This window comes from Cetorhinus maximus, chromosome 29, assembly GCF_964194155.1.
Source record: "Cetorhinus maximus chromosome 29, sCetMax3.hap1.1, whole genome shotgun sequence".
NCBI classification, from domain to species: Eukaryota; Metazoa; Chordata; class Chondrichthyes; order Lamniformes; family Cetorhinidae; genus Cetorhinus; species Cetorhinus maximus.
The window spans coordinates 22202853-22229879 of NC_135907.1; the positions used below are offsets into that span (position 1 = coordinate 22202853).

General features: G+C 45.2%; 2 protein-coding genes and 1 non-coding gene across 7 annotated transcripts in view; 1 reads left to right on the forward strand and 2 right to left on the reverse strand.

Moving 5' to 3' along the window:
• Nucleotides 1–13211, reverse strand: part of scaf1 (SR-related CTD-associated factor 1) — a 34338-nt gene extending 21127 nt beyond the window's left edge. For 2 of the 5 annotated variants that reach the window (XM_078531840.1, XM_078531837.1), the window contains exons 1-2: nucleotides 13057–13211; nucleotides 2767–2884 (exon numbers count right to left, since the gene is read on the reverse strand). In XM_078531840.1, the coding sequence (XP_078387966.1) occupies nucleotides 2767–2860 (94 nt within the window). In that variant the 5' untranslated portion in view covers nucleotides 2861–2884; nucleotides 13057–13211. The remainder of the gene's footprint in view (nucleotides 1–2766; nucleotides 2885–13056) is intronic. The other 3 variants (XM_078531841.1, XM_078531838.1, XM_078531839.1) reach the window with 2 other exon arrangements.
• LOC144669869 (U5 spliceosomal RNA) lies at nucleotides 3575–3692 on the reverse strand. The gene has a single exon (XR_013573770.1). It is a non-coding gene; the product is annotated as a U5 spliceosomal RNA (small nuclear RNA).
• Nucleotides 13212–16532: 3321 nt separating the features above from the next.
• On the forward strand, nucleotides 16533–25392 carry LOC144669428 (ATP-sensitive inward rectifier potassium channel 11-like). Its single transcript, XM_078531851.1, has 2 exons — nucleotides 16533–16778; nucleotides 21987–25392. Exon 2 carries the CDS (start codon nucleotides 22012–22014, stop codon nucleotides 23254–23256), a length of 1245 nt encoding a protein of 414 aa, XP_078387977.1. The 5' UTR covers nucleotides 16533–16778; nucleotides 21987–22011; the 3' UTR covers nucleotides 23257–25392.
• Nucleotides 25393–27027: the final 1635 nt, after the last annotated feature.

Consider the following 27027-nt stretch of genomic DNA (forward strand, 5'->3'; position numbering starts at 1 on the left):
AGCTCTGTGACTTTTCATCAGAATTGAATTCCTGAATACTTCCAGCCTCTGGTGTGTTTGTTTCTATTAGAAAATATATGTTAGATAATGTAGTGGCGGCTGGGGGAGGGTTGATAGAATTAAGGTTTTAAAAAAGAATGAGCAGAGAGATTATTACATAGAGTGTACAACATAAAAAAACCAGGTCATTTAGCCCAACTGGTCCAAGCCAGTATTTATGCTCCAAATGAGTCTCCTCCCACCTCTCCATCTCACACTATCAACATATCCTTCTATTCCTTTCTCTTTCATATAACCCTTTAAACACTACAATACTCTTTGCCTCAAATACTCCCTGTAGCAAGTTCCACATTCCCACCACTCTCTAGGTTAGAAGCTTCCTCTTAATTCCCCACTGGATTTATTAGGTGACCATCCTTTAGTCATAGCACCTGGATTCCCCACACGTAGAAACATCTATTCCAAGTCTACCTAGTAATCTTAAAGACCTCAGCTATGTTATCTTGCAATAACAGCACATGCTTAAATATCATTTTAATCTTTATCATTTTATAATGAATGTATTACAACAGTCAAGCTATTCTTGAAGGTTCAGTAGCTTTATCCCTGTAATATTTGTGTTTATTTTCAGAACATGAATTTCCCTGGAATCTAAAGGTTAATCCAGTGGGAACCACTCAGTGGTGCAGCATCCCTTGGGCTGTTAATACATGGCTCCACATGAACTGTGTATGGTCTATGTGCTTCAGCAGGGAGCAACGAAGATAGAATTGTGACTGTAGGCCAGTTCACGCAGGCTTCAGCAATCTCTCACAAACACCATTAACAGATGCCTCCTAGCAGACTCCTTCTCTGTCCTCTCAGCCTTGCAATAAGATTCAATGGAAGGGGGAATGAGAGTAATCACAGTTCAAATGGGATTACGCAGCAAGAATAGTTTTGTCATAATCAAAGTTTTTAAAAAGCCATTTAGGGTATCAGCAAGGCAAGGGATGTTAGTGCTAGTGAATTAAACACTTTCAGCATACTCAGGTCAGTGATAGCATGGTTAGATGCACTGTAAAAGCTCCCACTACCCTGCCCGAACTTCAGAGGAATGCCCAATGCTGTACTGTACACTGTGATAGTTATCTATTTCTCTCACTAGTCTGCCTGTGAAGCACCTTGGGGTGTTTTAATTTGTTATAAGTGCAATATAAACATAAGCTGTTGTGGTTTGCCCGAGTGAGACTGCCATTTCTTCCCTTTCGATTGAGAAACTGAGCTGAAGGGCCAAATTTTATAGGATAGGACAGCAACAACACTGGAAAGGGATGAGGCAAATTGGGAAGCACTGGTTAGCTCTAATGCCAAGCACAGATTGTAGAAAAGCCAAAAAGATTTAAGAAAGCTGTTGAATGAGTGGAAGATTGTTGAAGTGGAGTTCCACTTGCTTCTGGGAGAGAAGAACATCGAAGACTGTGTGGTAAGTCTTCACATCAATACAGGAGATACAAGAGGAGGAAGAGCATTTGGAATGTCACAGCTGGAGCTTAGACAGGAAAGTTCAAAAGCAGATTGCCCAACCCACCATTGATAAAGTAGAAAGACAAAGCAGGTGTAAAAGAGGGCAAGGAATCAAGGAAGAGAGAGAGTTGAAACAGAAGCATCCATTGGGCAACCTCGATACAATCCAAAAAATGCTAAAAGAACCTCTCTAGCGTTTAATAAAACGAAAGGAAAATAGTGCAGATGCTGCAAATCTGAAACAAGGAACAGACAATGCTAGAGACGCTCAGCAGGCCAGGCAGCATCGGCAGAGAGCGAAATAAAGAGTTAATGTTTCAGGTTAATACCCTTCCGTCAGGTCCCTACATTCGAATCTGGGATGAATTTGGGCTTTGCTGACCTTTGAGCTTTTTTTTTAGTTTAAAAAAATAAAACGTGAGCTTTGAGAAAGCAAAATCGAAGAGCAGGTGGATCTTCCAGTCTGGCCAGCGAAGCCAAGAAGGCCTGACGGTGGAGCCAAAGGAAACAATGGCAGCAGTTGGTTAGGCTGGTGAGAGACAGGTGTCAACTTAGGTCGAGTTGTGTGCTCTGGGCAAATGCCTCCTGAAACTGGATTATGAGCACCTAACTCTTTATATAAGAACCTTGCAGCCAACAAACTAAGGAAATTCCATTCCATTGTTCAGGGCTAAACGCAAAACCAGGCCTAACAAGTACCTAACTTACTACAGAACCCAGTTAATGTGCAATACCATAGCAAACCCACTAAGGATCACATGGACTGTCCTGTGACCAAACACTGCCACCATGTGGTTCTGAGCCACTACTGCACATCCACCAGGGAGTATATTCCCACTGGCCTGTCCAATGTAAAAAATAAACAACTATTTTATACACGAACATGGAGCAGGAGTGGACCTTATGGTCCCTCGAGCCTGCTCCGCCATTTAGTAAGATCATGGCTGATCTGATAGTAACCTCAAATCTGCAACCCGCCTACCCCCCGATAACCTATCACCCCCTTGCTTACCAAGAATCTATCCACCTCTGCCTTATGTTCCTTAGGCTAAGAAGCACTTCTTTGCACAAGGGGTAGTGGAAATCTGAAGCTCTCTTCCCCAAAAAGCTGTTGAGGCCTTAAGGGCTGGGCAGCTGAAAGTGTCAAAACCGTGACTGATCGATTTTTGTTCAGTAAGGGCATTAAGGGTGTTGGTGTTATTAGCACTTTCAGGAGGGTAGAAAATTGGCAGAAATAAATGATGAGATTGTTTATGGTACCTCTCTCCCTGTGCGATTCAGTGCACTGATCCAATCCTGCTTCATCCCCTGAAGTCTCATTCTGCTGTGGATCCTGGTTTTCATCATCTTCCATAATTCCGGATCAGGAGAGGAACTGCTACAGAAATGAGACACAATTGATAAGTAAGGTGTGAAAAGGAGGTTCATGTTGTTTAATAAGGATTAGAGTGCAACGTAACAGTATTACCGGGCTGCTCAAGGACTGGCCTTTAAGGCAACATAGTTGTTGTTGAGTAAACACAGGCTCAGATCAATCAGGGTTTAATCACTGCAGATTGGAAAATGCCTGCCAATGTCAGACTCTAGTTCAGAGGCAACCAGCATTTTAAGATTTCATTGTGCACTGCTAATGGTGGCTGTGTCTTCAGCTGCCTGGGCAGCTCCCTCCTTAAACCTCTCCACCTCCCTCTTCTCTTATAAGGCGCTCCTTAAAATCTACCTCTTTAACCAAGCTTTTGGTCATAGATCCCCTCTTTTGGCTCAGTGTAAACATTTTTATTAAATACGTTTTGTGAAGCGCCTTGGGATGTTTTGCGATGTTAATGGTGCTATATAAATGCAAGTTGCTATGATTACGAAAAAGGTGAGTTATCAGATCTCCATTGGCATTGTTCTCTGAGTCAGAGGATACACCAAACATGATATCTGAAGGTTGACATCAAATTACATCAGGAATCCCCTTACTTAAAGGAAGATCACATTACACCCAAGATTCCAATACATCATCAATATCTTGTAAATTACATGGAAGAACAAGTTAATCCAGTAAACTTTTAATTTTTTTTCCTGCCCCACTAAAGCAGGGCCACAAAAAATTAATTTAAACTCTGAGTGCTCCTCTCCACAGAAACCCTTAGTAAAAGGCGAAAGACTTATACGGTCTGGCTTCTTGTGTTACTCAGAATTGGTTGCCTCAAGCCGCCACCATCCATTACCACCACCTGTACTTCAAGCCCGTTAGGAAACAGTTCAAGCCGTTCGCTCCACACACAGCTGAATTTTAAATGAACAAAATCAAAAGCCGTACTGCTGCTCCTTTTACATAATTTAGTCATGGGAAAATCTCACACAACAGTCATTGTTCTTCACTGAAATTCTGCAGCAACCTTGTTTAGCTACAGATAAATGTCAAGCAGTTACACTTATTTAGGACATGTACTATTGCACGATTTCATTGTGTTGGGACTCCCAAAGCCCACTTGCTGGCAATTCCCAAGAAACAGTACACAAGGGAACCCTTTCAGGGGTGCTCCTGCTTTTTCTCAACAGAGGCCATAAAGGTATAAAGTTCAAATCCACGTTCCCATTGATTTGCATTTATCCAGGTTGTTGACACCAACAGGCCTTGGTGCTCTGATTTAGGATCTATCTACTGCTGAGGTGTTAAGGACAGCCCTTTCCAAACCTCCAGACGGACAATATTCAGACAGGGACAAACCTAAACGTCATTAAAAAAAAGACTCGCATTTGCACTGCGTTTTCACAACCACCAAATGTCTCAATTCGCTAAACAGACAATTAAGTACTTCTGAAGTGTCGTCACTGAAATATAAGGACAATGGGGTTCAGTACTGCAGTATGGTACTGAGGGAGTGCTGCATTGCTAGAGGTGCAACTATTAGATGAGATATTAGACGGATGTATCTTCTGCTCTCTCAAGTGGATGAAAACAATCCCTTGGCACAATTCCAAGGGTAGCAGGAGAGCTCTCTCCGGTGTCCTGGATAATATTTATTCCTCAACAAACGCCAAGAACAGTTTTTAATTGGTCATTTCTCTCATTACTATGTGCAAATTGGTGTTTCCCTACATTGTAACAGTGACTACTCTTCAAAGTGCATTTCATTAGTTGTAAAGTGCTTTGAGGTGTCCTGAGAAAGAGAAAGGCACTATAGAGATGACCACATTTTTTCTTTCCAAGTTGCTGGACTTAGAGGGTATCTATTTGGTAAGCCCTGCTGGTTAACTGGTCAATTTAGTGAGAGCAACATAAAGTAAGACAAATAATCATCCTTCTATCAGTCTGGTAATCAATGGACAACATCTACTTAATAAAGGCCTCACCTGTAATCTGTGTTCAATGTCATTAATCTTTCAGACCCAAGACCAGTAAGGAAAGCCACATGGATGAGTGTAGCTCCAACAACACTCAAGAAGCTCAAGACCGTCCAGGTTAAAGCAGCCCATTTGATTGGCACCACATCCACAAACATTCACTCCTTCCACCATCGACGCACAGTAGCAGTAGTGTGTACCGTCTACAAGATGCACAGCAGGAACTCACCAAGGCACCTTTGACAGCACCTTCTAAACCAACGATCACTACCACCTAGAAGGACAATGGCAGCAGATAGATGGGAACACCACCACCTGGAAGTTCCCCTCCAAGTCACTCACCACCCTGACTTGGAAATATATCGCCGTTCCTTCACTGTCGCTGGGTCAAAATCCCTCCCTAACAGCACAGTGGGTGTACCTACACTACATGGACTGCAGCGGTTCAAGAAGGCAGCTCACCACCATCTTCTCAAGGACAATTAGGGATGGGCAATAAATGCTGGCCCAGCCAGCGAAGCCCATATCCCGTAAATGAATTAAAAAATTGTAACATTCTACTGTCTTTTAATTGGCTCTCAGATCTTTGCCTCCATACTATGGGGAAGCCAATCATACTTAATGTGCAGAGTTTCATACCAGTCCTTAATTTACCTTTCAGCAGTCTGAACACGTACCAATCCCCAATTTGTCACACTTTCAATATTTACCTAAAAGACATGCTCCAGGCGACCTTTTCGATAATGCTTAATAATTTGTACATCTTACACTTATATAGTCACATTTCTCTAGCCATTCCCCAGAACTTAAGCCACTGACTTCTGTACTTACATTTCTGTTAAAGTTTGGAAAGGAATCACTTCGTTGGTAGATTAATCCTGAATCAAAGCACCTAGATCTATAAGGCTCTTCCCGCATTCACCTCCAGCCTCTGACTACTTTCTTTGTGTCTCAGTGACTTGATTAAAGTATTTGAGGCGTGGCCTGAATGGAGCTGTCACAGCTGGACCAGCTAAGATGTCCACAATACCAAATGCAAATTTCCAAATGTGGTCATTTGGTATTATATTCGTTTCTCAACATCACAACAGTCACAAAACATCAAAAAGTGCTTTGGCAGTCCTGAGGGTGCGAAAGATGCTGTAGAAATGCAAGTCCTTTTTACTTCTTTGTAGCTTTTATGGAATTTAAGTTACAATGGCACCACTGAGTGTTTTAAAGATGAATGAGCATTACATTTACACCCTGCACCACACACGCACACAAACACACAGACATGCACCAGCCACCAAAAGGTCTGAGTGTCACCACCAGAACTGTTACATATGACTAAGCTTTCCTCATCTGTAACATTGACTACACAGTGGTATTCCATCAGTCTCCTACACCTTCTGCAATGTTGTTTATTTCTCACTCCCTGAGGGGGCACTGAGGGGGTGGTGGGGGCAGCAGCAAAAAATATCCCTGCCCAAGGTTCTCGAATGGGTTTTACACTTTAACGTTTCACTGTGTTGGAATTAAGGTAGTTCACATGATCTCCTACCCAAATTCAATCTTTTCCAGGCATTCAAAGCCATTGCATTCCTTACCTTCCTGGGTCCTTCCTTCCTCCCACAAGTCTTGAAGCTTTTAAAACTCAAGTCTGGCGTTACCTAACCATTTCACCCTTTGCAATCATCGCAGTAGCTTGGCACTGTTTCCCTACAATAGGTTTCTCATTGAAGCTAGATTGATGACCATTCGCTCCATGGCTCAACTAAGTCAAGTTGCTGGAGGCAGCGCTAATTTTAGCCTCAAAGGTTCGGGAACATAATAAAAAGACTTAGACTGGCAAATGTTTTGGGACAAGTCAGTCTCAATATTCCACAATGTGGGGAGAAATTGCAGCTTTGAGAATGAACTCAATACTGATGTAACAGGAAAATTCTAAGCTTTGGTAGGGTGCTCATGTACGGTATCCTCTCCGGTGTCGTTATACACAATGAGTGCAGCATTGAACAGACACATTTCCAGAAGCTATATACTAGTGGTTCAGGGCAGAATTATGATGAATAAAAGGTTAACATACCCCGCATTCAAAGTACACAGAGTAAAAAACACCTCGCACAGCAAGAGGACTGCACCAGTTTGAGTTAGTCAGTCAGAGTGACAAGGCTACACTATCATGGGGCCAGCTCCAGTGACAGGACTACACAATCATGGGGGTCAGTCAGTAACACAGTGACAGGGCTGCACTATACAGCATTATAGTGGGATCAGTTATACGGTGATGGGGTAACACCATTGTTGGGCCAATTAGGCTCACAGCTTAAGGCTATCCCAGTCAAGGGGCTGTCAGTAACTGCATGTAACAAAATATGGAAAGGAAACTGAATAAAAACGAACAGCGAATAGTTACAATGCTGCGACCCAGACATCGGTGTGCTCCAAGGACCATGCAAGTCCACAAGCAGAGAATCAAAACGGAGCAATCACAACTGAAGTCCACTGATGGCACGGCAGCTAAATGTTGAGGTGCAGAGACACATGGGTCAGGAAGGTCACAAGTTTGGTCTGTGCTCAGTTAGCTTATTGTAGCTGGGACAGCAATCCAAGCACTGCCAACTGACCTCATAGAAAGATCAGTCTGAAAGATTCATGTGCGATTGTCCAGCAAGAGTAGGAGCACGATCAGCTGTATGCCCCCCGCCAACCCCCACCCACCACCCACCCCACCCCCCACCAACCCTACCGGGGTCAAATAGCTGCCTAAGCTCACAGGTGGAAAATGTTCAGTCGGCTGAGGTATCACAATACTGCTGCCACCGGTGGAGCAAAGACCTTCCGAAGAGGGCAGGAGAAAACGGAAGATCCAAAAGTTAGAAGCTTTAAAAAGAAGCCTCATAAATAATTACAAATAATTTAACAGAGAATTACAAGTATTTACAGCACAGGATTGGCCCAAATCGGCCCAACTGATCTACGTTGATGTTTATGTTCCTCCTGCCTTACTTCATCTCAGCCTAACAGCATATATATCCTTCTATTCCTTTCTCTCTCGCGCATTTGTCTAGCTTCCCCGTAAATGCGTCTGTGATTCGCCTCGATTATTTCCTGCAATAGTGAGTTCCATATTCTCACCACCCTCTGGGTAAAGGAGTTACTCCTGAATTCCTCATTGAATTTATTAGTGACTACCTTACAGTTATTGCCACCTAGTTTAGGTTGCCCTCGCAAATGGAGCCAGAGGCATCCACAATCAAATCTCACCACTTAGTTACTGTCCCTGTACCTGAGTCTTTACGCGTGGGTCCACTGCTTTGGCAATACGTCCATCTTAACAGAGTGACCTATCAGCTTTCGTCAAAATCCTGAGACTTGACGGTATCAGAACAGCCCAGGCTTTTACTGTTGAGTAAAAATCCTGTTTGCCGGTTGCATTTATTCCTGTACACACTTCACTAGGCTCTTTGCACATCCTACGTCACTCCAGCTGGTGGGGGAAAAGTGGGAAGAACGAGGGTATGGCCCAAGGGGAACCCACTCCAAGGCATTTGCCAACTCCACCTGGCAGATGGAGGTCCCTTCAGCCACATTTGCCACCGAGTTCCCGTACATGCTTCACTAGGCTCTTTGTACATCCTCCATCACTCCAGCTGGTGGGGGAGAAGTGGGAAGAACGAGTTCCCCTTGAAGTCAGAAAGTGCCTAGTGCAGTTCACATTGGGAACTGAGTGTGAGGGGCATTGGTGGTGCTACTCTTTGGCACGGCACAGTGATGCCTGACTAACCAGCAGAATAGATCAGGCTCTGTTGGACCAAAAACCCGTCAGCAGTGAATGCAATTCAAAGTAAACAACAACATCACCACCAATCAACACAGCTATGGGGGCTTATCACCAGCCTCCACCCGCTGCTCATTTGTTAACAGCACTCCCTGGAGTTCCACTCACCACACAGGTCAGGAAAGACGCAAGTTAGCTAACCTGATGAGCGTGCACTACAGTTGCCCTAATCTGGGGAGGAGGAGGAGGATCAGACAGACTTCTACCTGCCATCTAACAACACTGGTTAGAAGGGCTATTGGCTGGCTGAATGGGAACCCAGTATTATGCCCTTGTGGTTGAACAGTCGGCCAACACTCTGGGGTCTGGGCTCACGGCTGAAGAATAGACACTGGAGAAAGGTATTCAAGAGCTGCCAGCAGTCGGAGTCTCCAGAAAGGAGGGAGGAGAATGAAAAGGGCAGAACCAGCTCCTCACTTTCGACTTCAGTACAAGTACCCTGATGACACACATCCCTGTCACAGTGCTCGAGTGATTTCCAAAGCAGATCAGTTATTTCTCAACATCTCCTGGTTACTAACCGACTGGCCCATACCACCCACCCCAACCCAATCCCTTCCAAGTACAGCCTGACATATCTCATAGATCTAAGGGCGAGAAGTATGGTAACAGCAAATACAATGGCAAATTAAATGTACTGATGAAGATTCATGGAAATGATCGTGGGGAAGGAGTTTATGCACACCCAAGTGCCGTTAAAAGAACCGAAGGATTGTAATCGAGTTGAAATGGAAGAAATTTCCAGATGCTATGCATTAAGATTTCAGTCAGGCCTGGCTACCCCCACCCCCAACCCCGTTGTTTAGGGAGGGTTGAGCAAAAGTGTGACATTAAAGGTCAGTGGTCAGTCAGAGCACCCGCTCTTAAAAACTGCCTCTCTGAGAAAAGCATTCGCTCACTGGGTGTGAGAAGCTGTGAGAGAGCAGGATTGGGGCCTGACCTGCCAAACACTCGCTATCTGGGTTCACGCAGGTGAGAATGGCTGCTTGGATGAGGTGCTGTGGGGCCACCTCTGGTCATAGGTCAAGACCCAGGAACCTGCAATGTCAAGTCAATTTGAAGGGGTGCCAGATTGCCACACACTTTAAGAAGCTGTAAGAATCTCTCTGGTTAAAAGTGTCAAATATCACTTGGGTGGGGTAGAGACATTAAATTTAGTTGCCTGGCAACGAATTCAGCGTCTCCCCCACCAGCAACCCCTGCTTATTTTTAAAAATAAAATCATGTAGCATCAAGGTTGGGAGGAGTGAGACAAAAGATGAGGTGAATCAGGAAGAGAAATCTGATGATTTTAGGCAGAAGGGAATACTGAGGGAGGTAAAAGGACTCCAAGGTTCTGAGGTTCTAGGAAGAATGAGTTAGTCAGAGACAGGTCCAGTTCAAATCCCAATCTCTGCAATGAAAGGAGGAAGGCTTATTTCTTTTATATACAAGCTGCTCTTTAAACATTCCCTGGGTTACGAGACTAGCAGACTTGATCATCATCTCGACCAATGGCACCTCAGGAATGGGTCAATCTTCTCCCCTCCTCTCCTGAATGTAGCTGGAGGGTATAGTTTAATAGCTATCATGCACCCACTGGTCATCTAACCCAAGTGATCTTTTTTATTACGCACGGGCCAAGATGAGAGAGAGCTCCAGGCTGTACCTCCACAGGGGTACAGTCTCCAATCTGGCCCTCAATGCTAAAGCAACTTAGTCCTATTTATGCTTATATTTTTGACTTGCTGGCTGGTCACTCTTCGAATATGATGAGGCTGGATGTTTGGAAAGAGCCATTCAACCAGTGGACAAATCCTAAATCAAAACATTAAGAACGGTTAGTATCAACATTTTGAGATAGTTGAAAATTAATGGGAAGAAGGGATTAAACTTCGGTAGAAAGGGGAAAAAAGGAAAACTTGGATTTCTATAGCACCTTTGACAAACTCAGTGCATCCCAAAGTGCTTCCCAGTCAATGAAATACTGTTGAAGTATAGTCGTGTTTTTAATGTTGAAAACACCACCTCACATCAAGGTTTCATTCCAGCTGATATCAACTAACTCAACACAGACTTGGGGTGGGGGGTATCAGATTCTACAACCTGCTAGTTAAAGCCGAAGGCACTTTTATTCAAGCCCTGCATGTTGCTTGGGTTCTGCATCCTGGTAAAACCAGTCCTGCCTGGTTAGTGAGGGGGACACTGCCTCAGGTTCTATGGCTGCATAGCAGCTGCCACTGTTCGGTGAGTTTGGTCCATTTTCAGATTGGCTACTGGTCAGAGTGGCTCAGAACTGCAGACACTGGAGCTCCTCCCCTCCCACAAGTCAGCCAGACAAGGTAGGGGGTGACAGGTTCCCGTCCCTGAACATAGGAATGGAGGAGCCAATGCAGTTGCTCGAGCCTGTTCTATCATTCAATGAGATCACGGTCAAACTGTGACCTAACTCCATATGCCCGCTGTTGCCCCATATACCTTTGGATAACAAAAATCTATCAATCTCACATTAAACATTTACCATTGATCTTGCATCAATTGCACTTTGTGGAAGAGCTTTCCAAACTTCTACCATCTGGTGTGTGGAAGTGTTTCCCAACTCCAATCCTGAAGGCCTGAAAAAAATTAGCACCAGACCAATGTGCCATAATGCTAGACTCACCAACCATCAGAAATAGTTTCTCTCTATTTATCCTATCAACTCCAACTTTGATTAGGGAGTAACATAGGTTTTTAAGAAAATCCACCAACTTTCATACTCATTTTTTCTCTGTGCTAGCCCACAAATTACCAGATTTATTGATTTCAATTTCACAATGTGCCAGGGTGGGATTGGAACTCACAACTTCAAGGTTGCTAGTCCGGTACCATAACTGTTACAGTAAAGTTAGACACATGCACACTTTCCAATCACTAACCAGTGAAAATGACAGGGTTGGGCTAGCCTTCTGATAATTATGGTGCAGTTTCACACTTGGAAGAATACCTGTGGCTACTTAAAAGAAGCAGTGAGGAGGAGCAGGGAGTAGGGGGGGGGGGGCGCAAAGATTGAAATGAAAGATGGGGAAAGCACAATCCCACTGCTCCCTCAGTGAATAACACCGCAACACAACCTGTGGACATGAAACAGGCAACACAAGGGAGGGAGGGAGTGCAGTTATAACCCGATCGCTGTGCGCAACTGGAGGGAAGTTGAAAATCACCCAAATGATGCTTGCGATAGTCAAACACCAGGAGTGGTAGAGAATCTGTGGTAAATTGCCTCTTCCTTTCCTTAAATCACTTAATCTTTACAGACAACACTTCTGGAAGTCCAGTTCACTGGCCGTTCGTCTCTGGGTGCTGGGTTCCAATCCAGCCCAGAACCATGATAATATGACGGTGTAAAAATACTGAATGAAATGAGTTCTGGACAGTTTTAATCCAGTCCCTAACAGATATGGCACTTCAGCACAATGCTAGCCGCCGAATGGTCCTGTCACTCAATAAGACCACAGTATAGCTACGATAAGAAATGTTGCACAGTAAAGAACATTTCTGCTGAATTTTGACTGAGGCACTTTGTTAGGGCAGAGAAGATTTACTCTGTATCTAACTGTACTGGGCATGCTTGACGCTAACGCTGGGTGCCTGAAATAGAAAAATGTTCCATTTCCCCAATCTCTGACATCCAGTGGAAAATACACAAAAAAAAAACAGGAATGGAAAAAGAACAAAATTGCACATTAGATCAGTTGCTAGTATCGGTAATCCACTTTTCCAGATGCACTTCAAACTGAGTACAAATTTCCTGTGAATGTATCCAAGCCATCCACATATATTCTTTAATATTTTTGACACATTTATGACCTAGGACATCTTTATAATTCATTATTTTCCAAAGGAAGCATGGCATTGATTTTCTTTCAAGCATACACCGTGGTATTAAATTTTTGCTTAAAAAAAAAGGGTTAAGTTGACAATCGTCCGGAGAGAGTGGCAGGTACAGGCACAGGGGGCAGGGGGAGGCGCGCTCAAGTTGCTCCGCTCGCCACGAAACAGCACGACAGCACCTCAAACCGCTGAGCGACACGGTGGGAGGTGAATTTTACGGTTCCCCTAAGAGGGGCAGTGGGGTGGGGAGCCAATGCACATTTTTTTTCCAAAGTTGGGTCTCAATCATAGTGGCTTCCAAATCAACCAGGAGGACCAAAGAGGGAGAAATTAGCAGCAGCAACTCCCATGGTTTAAAATGTCCTCAATTGCTGTGGACTGCAATAGCCTGGCTCTCCTACCTGAAGATCCCCAAAGATGTCCTGGTGCTCTGCCCCCACTGAGATTAATATATTCCCAATCCATTACAGTCAAAACCCAAAATCCATAAAAAAACAAGATATCCTCATTAATTTTTGCATAGGTGGGTTTAATATTACCTTACATATGAATTTCAGGCCTTATTTCCTCCGCCAGTCGCTTTCAGGGGATTTTTTTCTCTTGCAAACACACAGCTGAACAATGGAGCAGCCACCATCTTACCACAATGCACTGTCGGCTCCCCCCGCGCAGCGCGCAGGCGCGGGCGCTGCCGGGTACGCCGGGAGTTGTAGTTCGGCGGCGGCGGCGGCGGCCATGAGAGTGGAGGGCGCCTGGTCGGGCGGGAAGACTACAGCTCCCAGGATGCAGGGCGCGGCGGGGGGACCGGCTCCGGCGGGGAGAGGGAAGCCGAGCGGAAGCGGGGAAGGACGAGAGGAGGGCGGAGAATCCCGGAGATGGCCGAGCGTTGGCGGAGATTGCCGAAAGGGGGAGTGTAGGTGGTGGGGGGGGGGAGAGAGAGGGGGCGGGGCGGGCTGGGCTCGCCGACGCCTGGCGGAAAACCACGGACGGAAAAAAACCTCTTAAAGGGGCAGGCACAGGCATTTTGATGCTGTTTCCACTATGGGCGCCAATGGGCAATTGGTGCCCAGAAATGCGCTGGTTGGCTCAAGTTTCCACTAAAGCTCATCTTCCTAAGTGGTGGAAAACTAGAAACAGTGGAGCTCTGACAAAAGATCATCGAGCTGAAAACTTTAACTCTGTTTCTCCCCACAGATGCTGCCAGGGCTGCTGAATATTTCCAGCATTTTTCTGTTTTTAATTTCGGATTTACAGCATCTGCAGTATTTTGATTTTGCATTAGGGGTCCAAAGAAACTTTTAGGGGTCCAAGTACATGAATCATTACAATTTCCTGACTTTAAATGCCAAGGCACAATCAAATAGGAATGCTTTCCTTTCCTATCCAGAGGACTGGGATACAAGGGGGCAAAATTCAGGTCTCAGATACAAACCCCCTGCTTGATCATACCTGAATCACTGTGAATCACATCTGAGCATCACATCTTTAGGAAGGATGTATTGGAGGGAGTGCAGCAGAGGTTTACCCTGGCCACCAAGCGTTAAACTAGGAAGCGGGATTACCCACACCAGGCTTGTAATCCATGGAGTTTAATGGTAGTTCTCAAGACTTTAAGGGGGTCAGATAGAGAGAAACTATTTCTGCTGGTTGGCGAGTCTAGGACCAGGGCGGGGAAGAGTCTAAAAAATAGAGCCAGAGCTTTCAGGACTGAAATTAGGAAACATTTCTACACACACAAAGGGTGGTAGAAATTTGGAAATCTCTTCCGCAAATTGATGCTAGATCAATTTTTTATTTTAAATCTGAGGTTGAAAGATTTTTAATAACCAAAGGGATATGGGGAAAGGTGGGTGTATGGAATTAGGGCATAGATCAAGCATGATCTCATTGAATGGTAGAACAAGCTTGTGGGGTTGAATGGCCTCCTCCTGTTCCTATGGGTTATCTTTCTTGACTGAAAGATGTAAGTAAGTGTCCAAATATCTCCCATGATGGCATATATGGATAATGGAGAAACTGAAAGGGAAAATGTCCCTTTAAAATATAAGGTACTTTGCACTGATCGTTGCAGGATACTCTCCTGGAAATAATTTTTTATTTGCAAATTATTCTTGTTTATGGGTATAAGTGAAGGTTGCCTGGGCTGCACTGCTGTCCAGGGGTGCAATGCCTCATTGTCCTTGCAGGTGGCGCCTGGTGCAGCAGAGCCCATTACCGCCCCCATCAGGCTCAAATGATATTGCAAGTACAAAAGCCACAATTGAGGATGGATTTAACTCCCCAACTGTCCCATCAGTTCACTAAAGTTCCAGTTGTAGAAATTTTAATCGCTCCACCATTGGCGGCCGTGTCTTCAGTTGTCGAGGCCCTAAGCTCTGCAATTCCCTCCATTCTCGGCTTCTCTCTCTGCTTCAAAACGCTCCTAAAAAAAAACATATCTCTTTGACCAAGTGTCCCAATATCTCTCTTGTGTGGCTCGGTGTCAAATTTTCTCCGAATGTCAAGCCTGTCCAGCACCTTAGAGCGTAAAGGTGCTGCAGAAATGCAATTTGTTGTTGTAGTGTCCCATGCAACTGCCCCTGGGGTCATGAGCCTGCCTGGAGGAGGGGGGGGGATTATCATTTTCAAATCCCCTGGGCTCAGGCTGCACCTTAACACAGGGTTTGTGTGACACAAGCCTTCAGCGTCAGTGCGATGTGGAAATTCCTTCACATCAAGACTATCCCTGCAATGTAAATGCAGTCTCAGCCTGGAATGAATCGATGGGAAAATTAGACGGAGCATGGTAAGTAAAAAGTCTCCACATTTCTTCAGTGGTCAAACTGCACAACCTTCCTCCTAATTGCCTAAAAATGCTATTAGTCTGGTAGAATCTCCCGAATATGGGTGATTTTGTTGGCAACATCCTGAATTTTAAGTACAGTTCCGAAAAAAATAGATGCAGCCAGGCTCCTACTAAGTCACACAGACTTGATAAAAATTCGAGCCCACTTCTGGGGGCTAGGCCCTTATATCCACACTAGCAGAGATCCAACAAGGTTCATTATCCCTGGACCACAATCGATCATGTCCAGTGAGATAGCCACTCCCTGCTGGAAAGAGCAAACATGTGAATATCAGAGAGGGAAAGGAGGATTTGAAGTAAAATCAAAGCAAAATACTGTGGATGCTGGAGATCTGAAATAAAAAAAGATAGACAGTGTTGGGGGGAAAAAACAACTCATCAGGTCTGGCAGCATCTGTGGAGAGAGAAACAGAGTTAACGTCTCAAGTCCAGCATGACTCTTCTTCGGAAGGAGTGTCGTACAGACTCGAAACGTTAACTCTCTCTCTCTCCACAGTTGCTGCCAGACCTGCAGAGTTTTGCCAAAACTTTCTGTCAGGATTTAAGGCTAATAAATCAGAGGGGAGGGGAGGGGAGGGGAATCTTGCTTTTCAACACAGCCAGTTGTTATGGTCCAGATTGCGCTGCCTAAACAGCTGGTGGAAGCAGATCCAACGATAATAACATTCACGATGAAATTAAAGGAGACAAATTGCAGGGTTAATGGAGCCTGGGGAGTGGGGTTAATTGGATAACTCCTTCAAAGAGCCGACACAGGCACGATGGGCCGAATGGCCTCCTTCTCTGCTGTAACATTCTTTGATTGACACCCAACGCAGTAATGTGACCTGGTTGTCACTGTTTTAATATGGGGAACAGAAAGCCAAGGTGTGTGACTACAATGAGTAGATGGGCACACAGAGTACCTGGTGATGCCTAGCATTACTGGAATACCGTGAGCAGATGGCTTCTCGGAAAACCTGAAAGCTCCTCGCTGTGTCTAATTATTAATTTCAAAGCATAAAAGCAAGTCGCGTGAGACTGAGAAACCACGAGGAGGTCTTTCATCTAACAATTGGCTTGGGTACTTCCCCTTTAAGGAGAAGCCAGGCAGCCGCAGCAATTTGGCGAAATTAAATCCTCCACTTGCCCTTAAGCCGTCACTTTAAGGGTCCTATCCATTACTTGTTTCCATGGGAATTGCTGGATCAGCTGATTTCTTTTGTGACACTTCTCCCGAGCTGCAACCCTGTGCTCCTGGTATCTTTGGCACCGATCTTCTACCAGCTCCTCTCAGGTGAGGCCGGAGGAGTCCCTGAATGAGAGGGACACTGAATCCGAACCACTAGGGTCTCACCGAACAAATTAAACAGAGCAGACAAGCAACCAAGGTACAGAGAGGATCCAATTTTTAAGCTGACTCCTCTTGCATCCAAGGTCAGTAAATGTCCTGCATTCTGGCTCTTCTATGTTTGCTGAAATATGTAGTAAGATAACGCAATCGTGGCTATGTGTACTGAGCACATCATCCCATGTTTACTGAGGTGAGATTGAGTGGATCAGGTGATGACTGAATTAAGAACACAGCTCATCTATACCCAGAATTAGATGTGGACCGGGCACTAGAACGAATACTTCAAATTTCAAACGTCATCCAACTTTAATTCCGCCTAAGAAAGGAAGACCTGCATTTGTATAGCACCTCTCCACACCCCAAAGTGCTTCATGACCAATGAGTCACCGTTGTCATTAATGCAGGAAATGTAGCAGCCAATTTGCGCTCAGTAAACTCCCACAAACAGCAATGTGATAATGACCACCTTATTTGTTTTAGTGATGTTAATTGAGGGATCAATACCGACCAGGACACCAGGGAGAACTCCCCTGCCCTTTCGAAATGGTGCCGTGGGTTCTCGTGTATCAGGCAGCCTCATCTGAAAGACGGCACCTCCAACAGTGCAGTGCTCCTTCAGTACTGTACTGGAGTGGCAGCCTAGATTTGGTGTTTCACTCCCTGGATTGGGTGTTAAGTAAACAACTTTCCACCCCATAGGTTAGAGTGCTACCAACTGAGCCACGGCCGACAGTACTCAGGGTGTTCTCTCCTGTCCCCTCGCCTCACCCACCACCACCTTACCATGGATATTTCTAAGCCCTGAGCAAGGATCATCCCATTCTTCTGTCCTTCGCATGTTCACAGTTTCTATGTCAGGGCAACAAGGGCTGAATTTTCTCTCTGTCTCTGTCACCTCATCAGAAAGTTCCCAGTATCTAATTTTGCTGTGGTACACTGAGATTTAACGCTCGCTTTTTGGAGAGACACTGACACAGACTTTTGGCTTGTGTGTGCCCTGAGTGTGGTATGTTGCATTGTAATGCGACAGTGGCCTCAAGGTCTATTCTTCCATCTTCTCTCTTTCCCTTCTAACAGCAATAACTCCTTCCTGGAGTGTAGCTTTATGGGTATTGACCATCTCTGGTCTCGCTCCCAAATGCCTATTCTTTCAGTATGAGCTCCAAGCAGTGTTTGTTCGGAGGCTATTCAATCCTGTAGAGCATCGCTGCATGTCCCGATCGTGTTATTATCTGATGGTCACCTCTGCTTTTCGGCAGGAGTGACTGGAAAATGATCAGCAGTGGGTACAGCAGGGGACTTTACCCCCTTGCTAGCCCACTGCCCTCATACCACAGCCCCCAATGACAGCAGGAAGCTCATTGCACACTGGGGAGCCTTCAACTTCAGTACAGAATCACCCTCACCCAATGCCCAAAACATTCAAGAATCTCAACTCCAACCCAGATAAAATATTCGGCTTGATTAGCACCCCATCCACCACTTTAAACATTCAACTCCCCCCACCCGCCCCCACCCGCCCCCCCCTCCCTCACCAATGCACAGTGGCAGCAATGTGCACCAGATGCACTCTAGCAGCTCACCAAGTCTCCCTTGTCAGCCCCTTCCAAACCTGTGACCTCTAGAAGGACAAGGGCAGCAGATGGGGAACACCACCACCTGCAAGTTCCCCTCCAAGTCACTCACCATCCTGACTTGGAAATGTATCACCGTTCCTTCACCGTCGCTGGGTCAAAATCCTGGAACTCCCTCCCTAACAGCACTGTGGGTGTACCTACACCACAGGGACTGCAGCGTTTCAAGAAGGCAGCTCACCCACCACCTTCTCAAAGGCAAATAGGGATGGGCAATAAATGCTGGCCCAACCAGCGATTCCCACATCCCGTGAATGAAGAAAAAAAACACCATAAGGGAAGCTTTTTAAAAAAAAAATCCGTTTAATTGGTCTTTGGAAACTTGTATATATTTCCTACATTACAAAAGCAACCACATGTAATAATAAAGCACTTCATTGGGATGGCATAAGGTCATGAACAGCATTGTGAAAATATAAAGTTTCTGGCACTGTCTCTCTTTCTCTCTCTCTCTCTCTCTCTCTCTCTCTGTGTCTGTGTCTGTCTCTCTGTATGTCTGTGTGTGTGTGTGTGTCTCTCTCTCTCTCTCTCTCTCTCTCATGCATTAAGCAGAAGCACTAAGGCTCTGTTTTGTGGATCAAAGGAGTCACCTTTGGTTTTTGGAGAACAGAGACATTATACCATATGACATGCAAAGCATTATTGTTCTGCCAAAGTGTAGGCATATATAATTTAGCATGTCTCGTTAAGACCATGAGGTGATGTTGTGTTCCTTCTTGTGTCAACTAGATACTAATTGTTTTCAGGTGTACCTCAGGCTACTGTACTTCAGCCTTCTTTCTCTATCCCTCTACTGTTGTTTGAATGACTGACAATATAAAATAAAGGGCACAATTCAAAAGAGGTGCAGAAACAGAGGGACCTGGGGGATGTGTGCACATAAATCATTGAAGGTGCCAGGACAGGTTGAGAAAATGGTTAATAACGCCTATGGGATCCTGGGCTTTATAAATAGAGGCATAGAGTACAAATTAAAGTGAGGAAGTTATGAACCAGCACAGAACACTGGTTTGGCCTCAGCTGGAGTATTGTGTCCAATTCTGGGCACCGCACTTTAGGAAGGATGTGAAGACTTTAGAGAGGGTGCAGAAAAAATTCACGAGAACCGTCCCAGGGACGAGAAACTTCAGTTACGTGGGTAGATTGGAGAAGCTGGGACTGCTCTTCGTGGAGAAGAGAAGGTTGAGGGGAGATTTGATAGAGGTGCTCAATATCATGAGGGGTCTGGACAGCGTAGATAGGGAGAAGCTGTTCCCATTGGTGGGAGGCTCGAGAACCAGAGGACATTGATTCAAGGTGATTGGCTAAAGAAGCAATGACGTCCTGAGGAGAAACGACTGACTCTCACTGGTCATTTTTTTTTTAAGAGGAAAAATGTGATCCCAGGTATGGCTAAGTCACACCTGAAGTGTGTCAGACAAGTCTCAAAATCTACACTGCAGGATTGACCAGAATTAACCATGGTTGTTTGCCACTCAGAAGATGCTGGCCCAGGTTATCCAATTAGCATTATTTCCAGACATGTAATGCAAAACGTTAAAATAACATCTGTCAGAAAACTTGGCTAAAAGCACAAACATTTACCGTGCTAGTAAATGTATAGCTACTGCACACTAGTAGCAGCAGCCCTGCCTCTGAGTTAGAAGCATGTGGGTTCAAGTCTCGCTCCAGAGACTTGAGCGCAATATCTAGACATAGTCCCAGTGCTGAAGGGGTGCTGCATTGTCGGAGATGCTATCTTTTGGATGAGACCTTAAACTAAAATCTCATCTGCCCTTTCGGGAGGATGTAAAAGATCCAATGGCCATAATTTTGAAGAGGTGTAGGGGGGTTCCCCTCGATGTCTTGGCCATAATTTACCCCTCAGCTAAAGTCACAAAAATAGATTATCGTCTAATCATGGAATGATTACAGCACAGAAGGAGGACATTCATCCCCATTGTGTCTGCGCAAGAGCAATTCACCTGGTGCCACACCCCCCCGCACCCATTCTCTGTAGCCCTGCAATTTTTTTCTCTTCAGATAATTATCCAATTCCCTTTTCAAAGTCGCAACTGAATCTGCCTCCCCCACACTCTCAGGCAGCACATTCCAGATCCTAACCACTCGCTGCATGAAAAACTTTCTCCTCATGACGTCATTGCTTCTTTGGCCAATCACCTTGAATCGATGTCCTCTGGTTCTCGAGCCTCCCACCAATGGGAACAGCTTCTCCCTATCTACGCTGTCCAGACCCCTCATGATATTGAGCACCTCTATCAAATCTCCCCTCAACCTTCTCTTCTCCACGAAGAGCAGTCCCAGCTTCTCCAATCTACCCACATAACTGAAATTTCTCATCCCTGGGATGGTTCTCATGAATTTTTTCTGCACCCTCTCTAAAGTCTTCACATCCTTCCTAAAGTGCGGTGCCCAGAATTGGACACAATACTCCAGCTGAGGCCAAACCAGTGTTCTGTGCTGGTTCATAACTTCCTCGCTTTAATTTGTACTCTATGCCTCTATTTATAAAGCCCAGGATCCTATAGGCCTTATTAACCACTTTCTCAACCTGTCCTGGCACCTTCAACGATTTATGCGCACACATCCCCCAGGTCCCTCTGTTTCTGCACCTCTTTTAAATTGTGCCCTTTATTTTATATTGTCTCTCCATGTTCTTCCTGACAAAATGGGACACTTCACACTTCTCTGCATTAAATTTTGTCTGCCACGTGCGCGCCCATTCCACCATCTGTCTGTGTCCTCTTGAAGTCTATCACTATCCTCCTCACAGTTCACAATACCTCCCAAGTTTTTATGTCACCTGCAAATAAATTGAAATTGTGCCCTGCACGCCCAAGTCTAGGGTCACTAAATATCAAAATTAACTGGTCATTTACCTCAATGCGGTTTGTGGGATCTTGCTGAGCACAAATTGGTCACTGCGTTTCCTGCATTACAACAGCGACCATAATTCAAAAGTATGTAATGAAGCACTTTGGGATGTCCTGAGGTTGTGAAAGGTGCTGTATAAATGCAAGTTTGATTGGTCCCACTGTTTTGCATTCTTTCTTTCTTTTTCTTTCTCTCTCTTCCTCCACTGAAACATTACCTTCATATCAAAGAGATGCTGCTGTGTTTTTGTTGACGGCTGAGTCAGTTAATCCCCATAGCCGAGCGCCACTGAGTCACACAGGTGAGTTAAGTCTCAGGTTCCATCCTTTATTCTGAGCAGGTTGACCTCAACCCCGATGGTGGTGAAGCCTTTGTTTTAGCTTGAGGGGTCTGAGGTGAAGGAGAGGAAAGGGAATCGACCAGGCTTCCTGCCCTGGCTTGCTCTCCATGACATCAGCTGGCTGGAATCAGGCTTTGCTATGATGCTCCACATAGCTGAATAACTTGGCACCACTTGTTGTCTTGGTTCACTTGGTAATGAACACCACCAAATAAGGCGGGGGAGAAAATTAGAAGGAAGAGGAAGAAATTATAAAAGAAAAAAATGATTGAGTAGTCAGCAGAATAATGTTCAGACACCTACAATGTTGCTGGGCACAAGTGCCCATAGCAACAGTCCAAGCAAATGGCCCGATAACCAGATTTACACAGGTCTTGATGCACAGTAAGGCAGCAAAGAGATTAACCATGTTCATGTTGTCCATGTTTATTATGGTCCCACAGGCAGTTGTATCCACGCACAAGAGCAATGTTGGCAAGAAAGGGAATCATTCCAGGAGAGTATTTATTGACCAGGCTGGTCGAGGATGACCTCTCACAGCTCCGTTACCGCGCCAAGTCAAGGAAAGCTCGCTTTGTTGCCAAAAACGGAGGCTGCAACGTGGCCCACAAGAACATTCGAGAGCAAGGACGCTTCCTTCAAGATGTCTTCACCACCTTGGTGGATTTCAAGTGGCCTTATACACTTGTGATCTTCACCATGTCATTCCTGTGCAGTTGGATGCTCTTTGCGATGCTTTGGTGGCTCATAGCCTTTGCTCATGGTGACCTGGACTCCCAACAGGACAACGTCGTTCCCTGCATCACCAGCATCACATCTTTCACGTCTGCTTTCCTCTTCTCCATTGAGGTCCAGGTGACCATAGGGTTTGGAAGCAGAATGGTGACTGAGGAATGCCCCTTGGCCATCGCAGTCCTGATCATCCAGAACATATCGGGCCTCATCGTAAATGCGGTCATGCTGGGCTGCATCTTCATGAAGACTGCCCAGGCAAACCGACGGGCGGAAACCATCATTTTCAGCAAGCATGCAGTAATCGCCCAGAGGAATAGGAAATTGTGCTTCATGTTCCGGATTGGAGACTTAAGAAAAAGCATGATAATTAGCGCCACCATCCAAATGCAACTTGTCAAGAAGACCACTACCCAAGAAGGAGAAGTTGTCCCCATCTCGCAGATTGACATCCAGGTGGAGAACCCAGTAGGGATCAATGCGGTCTTCCTGGTTTCTCCGCTCATCATCAGCCACACCATCGATAAGAAGAGCCCGCTCTACAATCTATCGGCAGCTAGCCTGCAACAAGAGGACCTCGAGGTAGTGGTCATCCTTGAAGGTGTGGTGGAGACCACAGGCATTACCACCCAAGCAAGGACATCTTATTTGCCAGAGGAGATACTTTGGGGCCACAGGTTCATGCCCATTGTGACTGAGGAGGAGGGAAGATACTCAGTTGATTATTCCAAGTTTGGCAACACTGTAAGGTGCAGAACCCCACTTTGCAGCGCCAGAGAATTTGAGGCGCAGGAGAGAAGCCAGAACCAAACAAACAATGGCCCAAACCTGCAGACGAGCGCCCTACAGGAAAGGAATTTCTCCAAGACCAATGGTATCCCTGGAGTGCACAAGAAATCATCTCTACGTTTTCGGTCTGTAGATTCTTTATCAGATTTGGAGTCACGAGAGGTGATGGAATCTCGGTCATTGCTCCTCTGAATCTTCTTCCCCGGTACCTCCTCAGCTGAAAATCTGCTGTTGCTCTCACTTACAACATTTACCGTGTTAAAATCAAGACTCATCAGCCTCTTCATTGGCTCGAACTCATTTGGACACTAAAGGGATCAAGGGATGTGGACTTAGTAGAGTTGAAGTAAAAAATATCAACCATGACTTTTTACGAGTGGTGGACCACACTCGAGGGGCTTTATGGCCTACCCCTGCTCCCATTTCTTATTCTTCCCCAGGCTTTTTAAAACTGAATCTGCTCACTACCCTTGTTCTTTCCCGTTTATATAATCTACTGTAACTACCACTTCCCAATATACCTTCTCTTCGTTCCTCCTGTGGGCAATGTCCACTACAGGCCTTGACCTTTCAGCTTGTCCTTTTTTTAATAAAAGGCAGAGGAAGCAGATGGTGGAACAACATAGATGCTGGTTATAATGTCCAGCTCCATATCTTGTGGTAAGAGCTTGATGTGAAATGAGGTGGGCAGCCTCAGTCCAGTTTTTCTTGGACATATAGAATGAGCAATCTCACATGGGGCGATTGAAGGACAGGTGAGGAATGGAAGATAACACGAAAGTGGGCCAAGCTGAGGCACGTTGTTGATGTGTGGAAGATTTATGTGCACTTAACCATGATGTACGGGAGTTATTGCTACCACCACATGCCTGAAATGAAATTCGGTTCCATTCCCCGATACTGCATTTCTCACCCAAAGCACAAGATTCAGAAAGACAATTAGGGAACAAAACTCGAAGCGTTTAGACTTATAATAGTTGGAATGAAGCACAAGTACAACATCATGTTTTGAAGCACATAGCGACAGTTGTCAAGTGGAATGTTCTAATGTGACCTTGGTTAACTCCTGCCTGTGTAGCTAGTTGTTATGTTTGTGCAGGTGTGGGGAGGTAGGGGTTCACTAATATCACCCTTGACCCAACAGAGGGTAGTCTAATTCCTTGCAGCAAACCTGGGGAAGTGGCAGAAGAGAGCCTGACCTGGAGGAGGAGGAGGAGGAGAATGGGTAGTGAGTTAATGGAGATTAGAAGGAATAATGATTCCTTTAGAGATGATCTCGTTGAGACATATATGGTTCTTAGAGACGTTGATGTTGAGAGGCTGTTTTTTTCCCCCTGGTTGGAGAGTCTAGAACACGGGGTCATAGCCTCAGGGTAAGGGGATGGCCGTTCAGGGCTGAGATGAGGAGAAATTTCCTCATGTAGGAAGTTGTGGAACTTTGGAATGCTCAACCCCAGAGAGGTGTGGATGTTCAGTCACTAAGTATTTTCCAGACCAATATCAGTAGATTTTTGGGAACCAAATGAATCAAAGCCTTTGGGGAATATGGCAGGGAAATGGACTTGAGGTAGAAGATCATCCATTATTGAGTGGTGGAATAGGATGGCGGGACCATGGCCTAATCTTGCACTTAGGCCTTGATTAAGTGTAAGAAATAAGTACTTTTCCAGACGGCAAAGACCTGCTGGGATAAATAAGCAAAGCTTGGTGAAGTTGAAGAAGACAATAAATTGCTTCCATAGCTTAGCAAGACCATAACAAGTGGGCACATATTTAAGATGATTGTAAGAAGCCTTAATGGGGAAGATTAGAAAAAGAATCCTTTTAACAAAGGCCAGTTTAAAAGTGCAGAATTTTTAGACACAAACTATTGTTGAAGGTGAATCCATTATCTCTTTCAAAAGGGGATTAAATAGTTATTTGAAAAAATATTAAGTAGAATTGGACTAGATGATTTATTTGCAGGAAAACACTAGCAGACTAGATGGGGCCGAATGGCCTGTTGTTGTGTTGGATTGTTCCATGATTCGATCATACAGGGGCTCCTGATTCACCAACTCTGGGATTAAAAACCTGAGCTATGTCTTCCTTCTGTTCTTGAACAGAAGCTGTGACAACACGAGCTGCCTCTACTTTTTTTTGTTCCCAGAAGGTATAGGATGGCAGGGGAGTTTTTTTCATTGCTTATTCTTTCAGGCGATGTAGGCGTTGCTGGCTAGGCCAGCTTTTATTGTCCTTGAGAAGATGATGGTGAGCTGCCTTCTTGAACCGCTGCAGTCCACTTGGTGTAGGTACACCCACAATGCTGTTAGGAAGGAAGTTCCAGGGTTTTGACCCAGCGACAGTGAAGGAGCAGTGAAATATTTCCAACTTGGTGAGCAACTTGGAGGGGAACTTCCAGGTGGTGGTGTCCATGTATCTGCTGCCCTTGTCCTTCTAGATGGTAGTGGTCATGAATTTGGAAGGTGCTGTCTAAGGAGATTGGTGAGTTTCTGCAGTGCATCTTGTAGATGGTACACACTGCTGCCACTGTGCATCGGTAGTGGAGGGAGTGAATGTTTGTGGATGTGCAAAGCGGGCTGCTTTGTCCTAGATGTTGTTGAGCTTCTTGAGTGTTGTGGGAACTGCACTCATCCAGGCAAGTGGGGAGTATTCCATCACACTCCTGACTTGTGCCTTGTAGATAATGGACAGGCTTTGGGGAGTCAGGAGGTGAGTTACTCGCTGCAGGATTCCTAGCCTCTGACCTGCTCTAGAAGCCACAGTATTTATATGGCTGATCCAGTTCAGGTCCTGGTCAATCATAAGCCCCCAAGATGTTGCTAGTGGGGGTTTCAGTGATGGTAATGCCATTGGATGTCAAGGGGAAATGGTTAGATTCTCTCTTGTTGGAGATGGTCATTGCCTGGCTCTTGTGTGGCACGAATGTTACTTGCCACTTACCACCCAAGCCTGAATGTTGTCCAGGTCTTGCTGCATATGGATACAGATGTTTCTTAAAACATCCCATGACACTTTTAAAGAAGACCAGAGGATGTGGATGCAGATTGTATAGGCTGCATTTTGCCTCCTCCAGTCTGTTTCTGGATCCGGAGATTTGAGTGGGGAGAGTGTGTTACATATTACTGAATGTAAGGCTGAGGAGGGGGAGGTCCTTTAAGAAATAGGAATTAAAACACTGTTTTTGTTCTGCAATGTATCATGCAGATTCATCTTTACCTTGCTTTAGGTCAAGACTCTTGGAGCATAAAATGTATTTAAAGGAAAGGCAACTCTGCCAGTGGTCTCCACACTCCACGTTCACAACTGTTGCCTCCCTTTTAGGAGCCAGATATAAGAACTGCAACATTGAGGGCCTGATTTGTGGCTCAGTTGGTAGCACTCTTACCTCTGATTCAGAAGGTTGTGGGTTCATACCCCACTCCTGGAATTGAATATAAAAACCTAGGCTGATACTTCATTGCAGTCAGGTGGGAGTGCTGTGCTGCCTTTTGGATGAGGTGTTAAACTGCTTGCTTGTGTGGATGTAAAAGATCCCATGATACTGTTTCGAAGAAGAGCAGGGGAGTTATCCTGGAGTCCTGGCCAATATTTATCCCTCAGTCAACAGTGTTAAAACAGATTATCTAGTCATTATCATATTGCAGTTTGTGGGAGCTTACTGTGTGCAAATTGGCTGCCACGTTCCCTACATCACAACAGTGACTACACTTCAAGAGTACTTAGTTGGCTATAAAGTACTTTGAGGCGTCTGGCAGTCATAAAAAACCCGATTATAATTGCAAATTTTTCTTTCTTCCTTTCTGCCTTATTTCTGTGCTGGTTCACTCAGTCTCTATTAATCTTCTCTCCGAGTCTGGGCATTCTGGGTTCAAGTATTGCTCTGGGACAGGAAGGTGTGATTGAAGCTGACATTTCAGCACAGTTCTGCATTTCCTCATGTGTCTTGGGATGAATTGTTAA